Raw genomic sequence first — 10,553 nt, 5'->3', positions numbered from 1 at the left:
TTGTATTTAACCGAACGGTTTTGACCGCGGGCTATTACCCGAAAAAATGTTACGATTCCCTTCTCCTCGCCGTGTTTTGGTGAAAACCGCCGGAAACGGCAAGGACACGCTTGCACCTATTCACAAAAACGCAAATTGCTTAATTAAAACTTGCACGACACTTTTTGCAGACGAACGTTCAACTCGCCACACCAGAATCGGCGAAATTTTCTGACTACCTCCACGGTGCACTACCGTAACTGATGCGATTATTTCAGCACTTTAACTCGACGAATGAACTCAAACTTTGCGCTTTGGCGGTGAGGTTATGGTCCCGGTGCGATCGCTTGTCGATTTTCGTCGAAATGTGGACGGCTTTTCGCGGATTTTTTTCAAGAAAACTCTCAAGAAATAAAGCGGGAAATGACACCGTATTCAGGTTAGCCAATCTGTTGCACCCACCGGTTGCTAAGGTACATAACTTTGTTGCTGGTTGCACGAAGAGATCATGTGACCCAGGCGGGTTTCGATTGGCCGGGCAAAGGCGCCAATTTTAAATAAGATCAAATCCACAGGTTGTTTGACTCCGTTCGATTTCATTTTTTGAATATTCGAGTTAATCTTTTCTAAACAAACCAGCAAAAATAACCATAAAACGTGCAGTTATTGTTACAATATTCTCTCCCGCAACGCACTCGATGACACGGAATTCAAGACGGATTAATTCATCGTTGCGAACGTTATAATCAAATAATGATAAAATTTCTCAGAAATTGAAACATTACGAGAGCCATTTCCCTTTCTTATCGACCTACACTGGCGGTAAATCAGCGTAAATACTGAGCAACCACATTTGCAACGTCATCTTGTTTCATGGTAAAAAAATGTTGAACAATATGACAAGAATATGACAATAATGTAGGTATTTGAAATCTGAACCAAAACGTTTACATTTTAGATTAAACTCTTTAGTACAGCACCTTTAACTGAAATAATTAATAATAAAACAGAATTTTTCTGTAAATTCCGCTAACCGTTAAAGTTTTTTAAAAGTATAATATCAAATGTATTTGCTACAATTTTTATTGATTCCGATAATGTGATTCTAAATTTTTTTATCACTTAATAACTGATTATTCAATGTCAAAAGTCTTATGTTTTTAAAGCAGTCATTTCAAAATAGAACACGAGGAGGTTGTAATTTGTATTATTTTGTTTTAACAGTGGGATATTTACTACCTAAAGGTTTTTTTTTTAATTTCTGGTTTCTAAACATTTTTAACGAAGCGTTTATGTTGATATCAAAAAGTTTACTTTCAGTAAAGAGTCGGAATAAATTAACCAGCTTGATATAAATTAATGGAAGAACTCAAGTGGGACAAGTGCCACCACGACAAGGAGCTGCTAATGTAGTTTGTCTGTTGTTGTTTTCAAAAAATTCATTTACTTCCTTTGACCACGTTTCGTCAGAAAGAAACACTTGCTTGAAGAGTTTGCCAATATGTACACTTCTGTTCACGGAAAAAGCATAGGTACAAGTCTTGGGAGGGATTTTTGCAATTTTTTGGCTGTGTAAATTTACTTTTGATTTCCCATTCGTTAAGCCTTTCATTAACTAAATAATTGATTAGACAAAGTGACAGTATATCCCAAGCACTATGTTAGACAGAGACAAAACAATTTAACGACGTTCTTTAACGTTAATGAAAGGGAAATCATACGGCCCATTAACATTAGAGAGGGCATTAAGTACACTTTTACTGACTGAAATCGAATTATTTCAATTATTTGCCACTGGCAATGACAGTGACATCAGGTACTGATAAATCTGATTTACACAAGCAAAATGTACGTGTTTGCTTTTTCAGTGAACAGAATACAAGTGTTGCGACGAGGAATAAGTTTTCAGAGTGTTCTGTCGAAGTACGCGGAACTGTTACATTTAGAATACCTAGTTGCTTCGATTTTGAAAAAGCAGGGACATTATTATAAACTTACTTATTTCAAGAATCAAAAGATTGGAATAAGCGCTCCGTTAACGTAGGACAAGATTTTCATTCTCAAGAAGACAGAATGCATCAAAAAAGAATTTCGTGATTATTTTGTGCATATTGGCCCACTTTGCCTGAATGTCGAGTCTTCAATTGTCCACCAGACATTTTGGAACACCTGTATGGAGATTGATCATGTTCTAGAAGAGTGAATTTATTGCCCCGACCACCCTGAGTAGGCACAATAATTTATTAATTAACCGAAACGTGTACCCAGTTTCTGACTCAATTTATCTAAAGCTGGAAACTATTTAATTGTTATGCTTTCGATGGCACATCGAATCTCTTAGAACAATAGAACACTGTCCTTAGATTTAATTAGTTTTACACGGTTTAATAATGATGAAACAAACTATTTTTTTGAGCGATAAAGCGCGATTGTTATCCATACTTTGATAACAAGCGAAGAGGTCGTGTTACCACCGACGGTTTTCACCAGGACCCCGCAATTTCCACAGATTATTTAAAAAAACTCCATTTCCCATTGATTTCAAGGTCCACAAAACAAAGTTAATAAAGTTAATTACAATAAAGTAAACGAATGGGAGGAGATAAATTAGTAATTATCCGTGCGACGAGGAGAGGCCTATGCGCATCGCGTGAAAAGGAGAGAGATGGCGACGGCGACCATTCCTTAATTTAATGGAATCTAATTAACTTGGCGTAGCAGTATCGACGAAATTGCAATCAGTAACGCGCCGTGAACGTCGAGTGAACGTGATGAAGCAGCGAATTTCGTCGACAGAACGGTAAAAACTGGACGTCAAGCCGAAACACGACAAATTAAGTGGAAACGGTCCAATTAAAAAACATAACCTCAAAATTAGGACGCTATGGACCATTCCAGGTTTATCACAATCGTGAAGCAGTTCCCGCAGGTGTGGGACCGCAACTGTGCCACTTTCAGGGAGCAGAACCTGAAGAGCGAAGCATGGGAGCGCGTCGGCGAGATCATGAACTGTCCAGGTTAGCCCGCTCCAATTAATTAATTAGTTAATTAATTGCGGATTTGCAGCGTCCATGTGCAAAGACACTTTCAAGAGTCTGAGGGAGAAGTACGTGCGGGAGAGGGAAAAGCAAGCGATGTTCGCGGACAAATACATGCCCTGGCAGCACCTGGAGAACCTCTCCTTCCTCGACCCTCACATCATCCTTCGAAAGCAGTCCCTCAACTACGAGGGCGAGGGGCCCAAAGCGGCCGAAGAGAGCAAACTGAACATGGCGGACGAGTCATTCTTCGTGCAACTGGCTGAGAACTACAGCGATTTCGACAAGACCCTGATCGCCCTCGTAAAGAAGGCCAGTCCCATATGGGACCGCAAGAGCAACGGCTACCCAAGCAAGCAAGTGAAGTATCAGTTGTGGCGCGGCATCGCGCAGGCCATGAACAAAGACGTGAACGTGTGCATGATGCGGTGGAAGGGCCTCCGAGAGAAGTACATCCGACAGAAAAACAAGTACCAAGAAGGCGACGGTAAGTGGGAGTTTCTCGACGACATGGCGTTCCTCGACAAGGTGATACAATACAGACGGAAAACATGCTGCGACCCCGAGTCGAGCTACCGCCCCCCCGAGTCCTCCTCTTTCCAGTTCAACAGTTCCAACGAGGGGTACGACGACAACTCCATCAACGATTCGTCGTCCAACGATTTCATCCCGGCCGTGAAGAGTGAGGATTTCGGATGTGATATGCAGGATAGTTCCTACGATTCTGGCACCGCCAGCTCGGGGAGGAAGCGGTCTGCGAGTGATAACAGTGAGTCTTCGATCGACAAGAGGGAGCGGGTCGAGGACGTCACGGAGAAAAGTCCCGAAGCAATGTTCGGCGAGCTGGTCGCAGCGATGCTCGCCAAAAAGACTGAAAGGGACAAAAACATAGCCATGATCGAGATTATGAAAGTATTAACCAAATAAGTAGATCTCGATTGAATTTTTGTTTGCTTTGAGAGCGCATAGAGTGTGCAGTCTGCCGATGCTAAACTGGAGTAGATTTCGGAGCCGGATCACTATTTACCACATCACGAGATTGACTGGACCCGTAGCGATACTTTAAACGAGATTAGAAGATGCCGAGTGTAGAATAACTAAAAGTGTGCAATTTGCCAAATTTGTGTTGACTATTTTTTTATAAATATTTTGTTGTTTTCTCTATTGTAATCAAAATAGGCATATTCGAATTATAGATGTTTATGTTTATTAGTAATTTATTGTGCGGATCGTGCACTTGCAGATTTTTCGACGCATTCCATGCCTAGAATCGCACCAGGAGACTCAATTGAAAAGTTGCAAGTGGCGCCCCCACGAGACCATCTTCACTCGTCTGAATGACATTCGCACGTTTCGTCTTTCTTGTTGGTTCGATACTGATGGATCGACTCTTTGCTCTTCCGCATCGCATCCATCACGTACTTGGTGTCTTCGTCCTCCTTGTAGTCCTGTTTGTACACGTGGACCCCATTATTGTTCTGGAAGCACCCGCGTTAAACCCGGAACGTTCGTGCATCAGCGTACCTGTTTCGATCCCCGGTTCGTCAGTCGGACCACGTCGACGTGCTTGAAACAGGCGTCGTCGTGCGACTGGCTGTAGTTCTTGATGCAGCAGCAGAGGGCGCACAGGTAGACGCACGCGGCCAAGGGATACGCTAGGAAAAAGACCAAGTTCAAGCAGAATTCGGTCCTCCTGGAGAAACGTGTCTGGTATAGAGTTGTACGATTTGTGAGGCGAGTTACTTTGGCAACACCCTGACGGTTTTCTGGAGGGTGTCGGGGTGGATGGGCCAGCCGCCTATGTCGTAGATCACGGGGCGGCGCTCGAGCTGCTTCTCTTGGTAGTGGGACAGGGGACGGGGCAGGTCTATCAGGAGGTACAATCCGTACGAACCGACTCGGGCGCAGCAGCACAAGCCGATCAGACCCTTGATCATGCCTGCAATTCAGGAAGCAACTAGGTAAGGTGGTTTGTCGTGTTACGGTGGGTACCCAAGAATATCAGGAAGAATACGAGTCCTGAAAGTAAGACCAAAAAGAGAGTGAACTTGCTCCCTTCCACCGGCAATATGGTTATGGCGGTGGAGCTTGCGGCGTGACAATGCCGATTAGGTCTGTTCGCGTGCTTGAGGAAGTTGCTGTAAATTCCATTGGAGAAGACGTCGTGAACGAGGCACAAAATAAATAAAAACACCACGTTTGACATTATCAAAACTTTAATGTGTCAATGTCAAAACATTCTAAATGACAGGAATAGCTAAAAAATAATATCAAATACTGCACGATCACTAAAGAGCCAGATCTGGAAAAAAATAGAGAGCGACATGATCTAAATCACCACCTCCTTCCTCCTCCTCTGCCGCGACCGCCGCTGGGCCGCGAAGCGTCCTTCCTCTCCTTCCAGGAGGCGTACCTGTCCGCCATTTTGTAGATTTCTTCAGGCACATGTTGTTCCGCCTCTTCCAATATAGCGATCAGGTCTTTGGCTTGAGCCCAGTCGCCTCTAGTGAAGTAACTGATTGACTTGCCCGTCTTACCGGCTCTACCGGTCCTGCCGACTCTGTGAACGTACTCTTCTATGTTGCGAGGGAAGTCGTAGTTGATCACGTGACTGCAACGACAAATTGTGATTTTCGCACGGAAAATGACTCTCCGGGACTCACGTGATGTCGTCTATGTCCAGACCGCGAGAAGCGACGTCCGTGGCTATGAGGAACTGGACCGTTCCGTCTGCGATGTCGATGAGCGCTTGTTCTCTGTCGCTCTGGTCGCGGTTGCCGTGGATGGTTTGACACTGCAGTCCTGCCAACGACAACTCCGAAGACAAGTCGTCGGCGCGGGCTTTCTTTCCACAGAACACGATCACCTTCTCGCTGGGGTGCAAATTGTTGGCGAAATCCATAAACTGCAACGAAGGCAATCATTTAAATGAGAACGCGCATGACGATTGGTGGCGCAAAGTTGTCTCGACATGATCACGGTGACAGTTGAGATAATATGGCGGATCCACATGCTTCGATAATAAAGTGATTTTATCGGTTTAAGCTGTACGTACGACTTTAAATTTCTCGGCGTCATCGTCGGGTATGACTTCGATAATCTGCGTGACGGTGTGAGTGGCTGCAAGATCCAACGTTCCGACGTATATCTGGATGGGGTCCACCATGTACGACTGCGCCAACCTCCGAACCCCCATGGGCCAGGTGGCGCTGGTCATCACGGTCTGTCTGGTGGGTCTGATTCTGTACATGACTTTGCGGATTTGCGGCTCGAAACCCATATCCAGCATGCGGTCAGCCTCGTCCAACACCACGTACGTCACAAACTTGATGTTCAAATGTTGGGCTTCGATCAGATCGTTCAATCGGCCTGGAGTGGCGATCACTATGTCCACTCCGTCGGTGACGATCTTGATTTGTTCTCGCCGGTTTCCTCCGCCGTACACGCAAACCCTAAACCCCAAAAACGCCAAATAAGCACCGGAAACTACAGATGGATCTTGAAACATCGTCGGATCGTTTCGTACTCACGCTGTGATTCCTTTGTACTCGTATTTCTTCACTTCTTTGTCGATCTGCAACGCCAGTTCGCGCGTCGGCGCCATCACCAATACTGCGGGCCCTCCGCGTTCGGCTCTGCTCACCAATTGGCCGTCGATGTGCACCAATGCGGGCAGCAAGAACGCCAGAGTTTTGCCCGTTCCAGTTTGGGCGATCCCGATCAGGTCCTCGCCGTTCAACAAGACGGGCCAGGCTTGGCTTTGGATAGGTGAAGGTTTGACGAAACCGGCTTTTCTGATTTCCTCCAAGATCTCGGGATATTTGTGGAATGCTTGCTCAAAAGTTTGTATCGGCTTCGGAACGGGCTTGCTGTTCTCCGTTTTAAACGTCCTCTCGACGACTATGTTGTTGTTTTCGATGCGAAAATTCTCCACTTCCTCATCAGTCATGGCTGTCACCTCGGGATGTTCGAAGTAGAATTCTTTGATGATTGGAGGCAGTTTGGCCCATTCGGCCTTCTCATTTTCCTCCTACAACGAAAGATTGCTATCAGCAAGTGCCAAAAAGTAAAAACAAATTCCAAATCTTTCGACTTGAGCTAAGTTTCTTCAAACAACCCCTTTAAGACTTAAATAATTAATCTTTGGAAATGTTTTAGACTGGGTGCTGTTAGCAGATGAATTAAATAACATCTCAGTTTGCATCTAAAATTATTTTTACAATCTGATCTGAGCTGACCTGACCTGACCTGACCCGACCTAACCTCAAAAACCTAACATGTTGAAAACTCGCAGAAATTAATATAGAGACAAAAATAATATTCAACCATGATGAAGAAAGTCATTTATTGTTGGATTTAATTGCCAAAGAGAAAACTTCACAGTCCGTCTGTGCATGTCTGACAGATAAATGCAAAATTTATCAAAGCAGAACGATTAACTTTAAATAAATAAAAATTGCTCACGCATTGTTTGAACATCTCTAGCCAGTTAATTTCTTCTGTGGGTGCCGGCTTCGGAGCGGGATTCTGCCACTGGGCAACCGGTTCCTCCTCGACCGGCGCCTCCTCCTGCTTCGGCTCCGGATTGAACTGCTTGTACTCGCGCTCGATGGTCAAATCGCGAATCAAGCTCTCCGCTTTGGCAACAGCATCGGCATCCCCTATCAATTTGATCACAGTCTCGTTACCGTCAGTCTCCTTGGTGACGTTAATTTTCGCCCCAGACTCGAACTGGAGGTCACTGATTTTGGTGCCCCCCCGTCCGATGATCCTTCCGACAAACTTCGACGGTACCTTGATCGCGGTGGCGTCATTACCGTTGTTTCTTCTAGGGCCGTGATTACCACCACCCCTGTAACCGTTTCTTCTGTCTTCTCTGGGGGCACTTCTGTGGGAATACTCACGCTGGGAGTTGTCACGCCAATTCCTGTTGGTGTCCCCATTGCTTCTGGTGAATGCTTGTGTCGCGTAATGCGGCACCACGACTTCGGCATTATCATCCCAATCGTCGCACATCGTGATAACTTTTTCTTAACAGAAAAAAGAAATTGGCAGAATGAACGAGAGTTGTGAAATGGAATGGAATGTCGGTTTCGGTCAAAATTTTTCCGAACGTTAGCAGAATGTAGGAGTAACGAATGTTAAACGTGTAAAGTTTATAAAAAGACAGAACACTTTTAAACAAACCGCAACATTGTTCACTTTAAACAAATGTCATTTACGAGGACGACTCGCGACACCAAAGTGCGGTGGACAAATTTCTTACCAAAAATTGACACTTGCGCAGGCGCCTATTTAAAAATTTAAAAAATCAATGTAAATTCAACTTCCCACAATAAATTAAATTTCACTCATATTGGATAAATCATTACAATTTCATTACAATCAATTCTGAAACTTGTAACACACGCACTTCACGATAACACTCGTTTTGTTATTTTCCAAACTGAATAAATTTTACAATCTACCGGAAAACATACAATTTTGATAAAATAGTGCTAAACAAAGAACACTTAAAAATGAAAATGAAAAAAATACAAAACTGACAACGACATTCATTACTTGTTAGAAGAAAAATTGGTTTTTGAGTGTGCAATTTCTGAGTTTTATCATTTACCTATAACATTTTAAAATTTGTTGTGTTTAATAAATAAACAGAATTTAAAACATCATAGTCTAAATTCGTTTCGACTAAAATTTAATAATTGATTTGGTACTTACCAAAAATTTACAATGACAAATTAACAGATTTCGATTTATATCGAATGTTGATAAAGCACGTAAATGATGGCTGCACGTTGAAAAACCGACTGAATTCACAAAAAAGCAGATTTTTTATATGCTGAATCCTAAGGCAGAAGGGATTTACCCTACCGTGCCCTCAAAATTTAGTACCCTTCTTGTTAAATGCATTCGTAGAAAAGTTGAAAAAATTATCCCGACAAACTTACTGGGATGCATTGTTCTTAAAGTCTTATCGGGAAATTTCAGGTAACGTGATTATTGTCATATTGTCTAAAATAATTTTCTACTTTCTTTTGTGTTTTGTCATAAAATGCATACATTTTATTCAGTTGCTTTTACATAGTTTCAAAATACTCGCAACCCCCCTGGAAGTCTGCAGCGACTCCGTTGAGTGTGGGCCTTACATTTCAGACAACATTGACCGAAAGGCCTAAAACTTGAACGTAAATAAAACTAACGAGTGGCATAAACAGCCCAATTTACACATGAACGAGTAGAATACAAAATTTTTTTGTTCGACAAGCCCCTCCTTAAAGGCTCCGAATCGCTTAAAGTCTGTAAAATTAGCTTGACGTTTCGTTTTGACAAGTTGTGACATTTATCAAAATCCGTTCACACACGAGAAAATTCTCAAATTCTGATAGTGTCGAACAAAAAAATAATAGTTTATTTAACGAGTTCGTGTGTAAATTGGGCATGAGTGGGTCAGTTTAAAACGCGAGTGAAACGAGCGTTTTAAAGGTCCACGAGTGCCAAAAAAAGCCCAATTTACACAAGAACGAGTTGAATACAACGTTTTTTTGTTCGAAGAGCCCCTTAAAGGCTACACATCGCTTAAAATCTTTAAAATTAGCTTGACGTTTCATTTTGACAAATTGTCAAATTTTTCAAAATCCGTTCACACAGGAGAAAATTCTCGAATTTTGACAGTGTCGAACAAAAAAATGTTTTATGCAATCTTGAATTAAAATAGTGTCATTATAGTTGTCATTTTGAATTTCGAAACAGCCTTCTTTTTTTCACCTTATACAAAAAAAAACAAAAAGAAATCGATTTATTACAGCTTTTTCCCAATGTAAAGATGCCTTTTTGAAATTTGAGCGTCATCTTTTTTATATAGGTTAGGTAAGACAACATAAAATGTCGCTGATATTTTAGAACACCATAATATTGTCTGTTTTATCCCCTGCACGGTGCTCTTCGCGATGTTACAATCCTGGGCTACCCTCCAGATCGACCACCCTTCTTCTAACTTGAAAAGAATGAGCACTTTCGCGTTTTCGGTTAGATTAGGCCTTTTGTTTGCCAAAATTGACATTGATCATTGACAAAAAGTGTAAGTGCATTTCACACTGTAGAAAATTAGGTGTACTCTATAAGTTTGACATTAATTGTACCATACCTTTGACATCGTAGCTAACGGATTTTGCAATGAAAGGGTTAAATATTGACACAGTTTGTAATAAAAATTAGGTACATCTGGTCACATATTATAAATAATTATTAATTATTCACAAAAGTAAACTTTATTTTTGAGTCTCTGCCAAAACGAGGAAGAATTTAATTGCAACTTGTTAGAACTGAACTGAAGAGAATATAATTATTATTGATAACAAGAGACTAAATTATTATCAGTTGCTAAGCAGAAACTATAAAAGGACTATTATAGGAAATTGAATAGGTAGCAATTCTCAGGTTAAGTTTTTGGTCGAAAACATTAAAACTAAAGGTACCTAAATACATACTGATTATTTCTGTACTCGCACAATCTAAACATTTGATCAAACGATT

At 42.0% G+C, this 10,553-nt stretch overlaps 3 protein-coding genes across 3 annotated transcripts; 1 reads left to right on the top strand and 2 right to left on the bottom strand.

Annotated features, from left to right (window-relative positions):
• Positions 1-1,964: 1,964 nt before the first annotated feature.
• LOC138124220 (transcription factor Adf-1-like) lies at positions 1,965-4,226 on the top strand. The gene is made up of 2 exons (XM_069039186.1): positions 1,965-2,996; positions 3,046-4,226. Exons 1-2 carry the CDS (start codon positions 2,864-2,866, stop codon positions 3,942-3,944), a joined length of 1,032 nt encoding a protein of 343 aa, XP_068895287.1. The 5' UTR covers positions 1,965-2,863; the 3' UTR covers positions 3,945-4,226.
• LOC138124223 (uncharacterized) lies at positions 4,216-5,223 on the bottom strand. Its single transcript, XM_069039191.1, has 4 exons — positions 5,010-5,223; positions 4,761-4,956; positions 4,542-4,710; positions 4,216-4,495 (listed from the first exon to the last, which is right to left on the bottom strand). Exons 1-4 carry the CDS (start codon positions 5,221-5,223, stop codon positions 4,343-4,345), a joined length of 732 nt encoding a protein of 243 aa, XP_068895292.1. The 3' UTR covers positions 4,216-4,342.
• LOC138124210 (probable ATP-dependent RNA helicase DDX53) lies at positions 5,216-8,277 on the bottom strand. Its single transcript, XM_069039168.1, has 5 exons — positions 7,482-8,277; positions 6,548-7,047; positions 6,073-6,469; positions 5,681-5,922; positions 5,216-5,628 (listed from the first exon to the last, which is right to left on the bottom strand). The coding sequence occupies exons 1-5, from the start codon at positions 8,031-8,033 to the stop codon at positions 5,352-5,354; spliced, it is 1,968 nt and encodes a 655-aa protein (XP_068895269.1). The 5' UTR covers positions 8,034-8,277; the 3' UTR covers positions 5,216-5,351.
• Positions 8,278-10,553: the final 2,276 nt, after the last annotated feature.

Source organism: Tenebrio molitor, chromosome 2 (genome assembly GCF_963966145.1).
Source record: "Tenebrio molitor chromosome 2, icTenMoli1.1, whole genome shotgun sequence".
Taxonomy (NCBI): domain Eukaryota; kingdom Metazoa; phylum Arthropoda; class Insecta; order Coleoptera; family Tenebrionidae; genus Tenebrio; species Tenebrio molitor.
This window is presented reverse-complemented; position numbering and strand designations above follow the sequence as displayed.

What these genes read in the sequence shown, in the direction of transcription:
- LOC138124220 (XM_069039186.1), top strand. Translation starts at nt 2,864, where the DNA reads ATGGACCATTCCAGGTTTATCACAATCGTGAAGCAGTTCCCGCAGGTG. An exon ending in CGAGATCATGAACTGTCCAG is followed by an intron (nt 2,997 to 3,045) that starts GTTAGCCCGCTC and finishes GCGGATTTGCAG; the next exon opens with CGTCCATGTGCAAAGACACT.
- LOC138124210 (XM_069039168.1), bottom strand. Translation starts at nt 8,033, where the DNA reads ATGTGCGACGATTGGGATGATAATGCCGAAGTCGTGGTGCCGCATTAC. An exon ending in GAGTACAAAGGAATCACAGC is followed by an intron (nt 6,470 to 6,547) that starts GTGAGTACGAAA and finishes TTTGGGGTTTAG; the next exon opens with GGTTTGCGTGTACGGCGGAG. An exon ending in CTGGACATAGACGACATCAC is followed by an intron (nt 5,629 to 5,680) that starts GTGAGTCCCGGA and finishes TTGTCGTTGCAG; the next exon opens with TCACGTGATCAACTACGACT.
- LOC138124223 (XM_069039191.1), bottom strand. Translation starts at nt 5,223, where the DNA reads ATGTCAAACGTGGTGTTTTTATTTATTTTGTGCCTCGTTCACGACGTC. An exon ending in ATTCTTCCTGATATTCTTGG is followed by an intron (nt 4,957 to 5,009) that starts GTACCCACCGTA and finishes CCTGAATTGCAG; the next exon opens with GCATGATCAAGGGTCTGATC. An exon ending in ACCGTCAGGGTGTTGCCAAA is followed by an intron (nt 4,711 to 4,760) that starts GTAACTCGCCTC and finishes ACGTTTCTCCAG; the next exon opens with GAGGACCGAATTCTGCTTGA.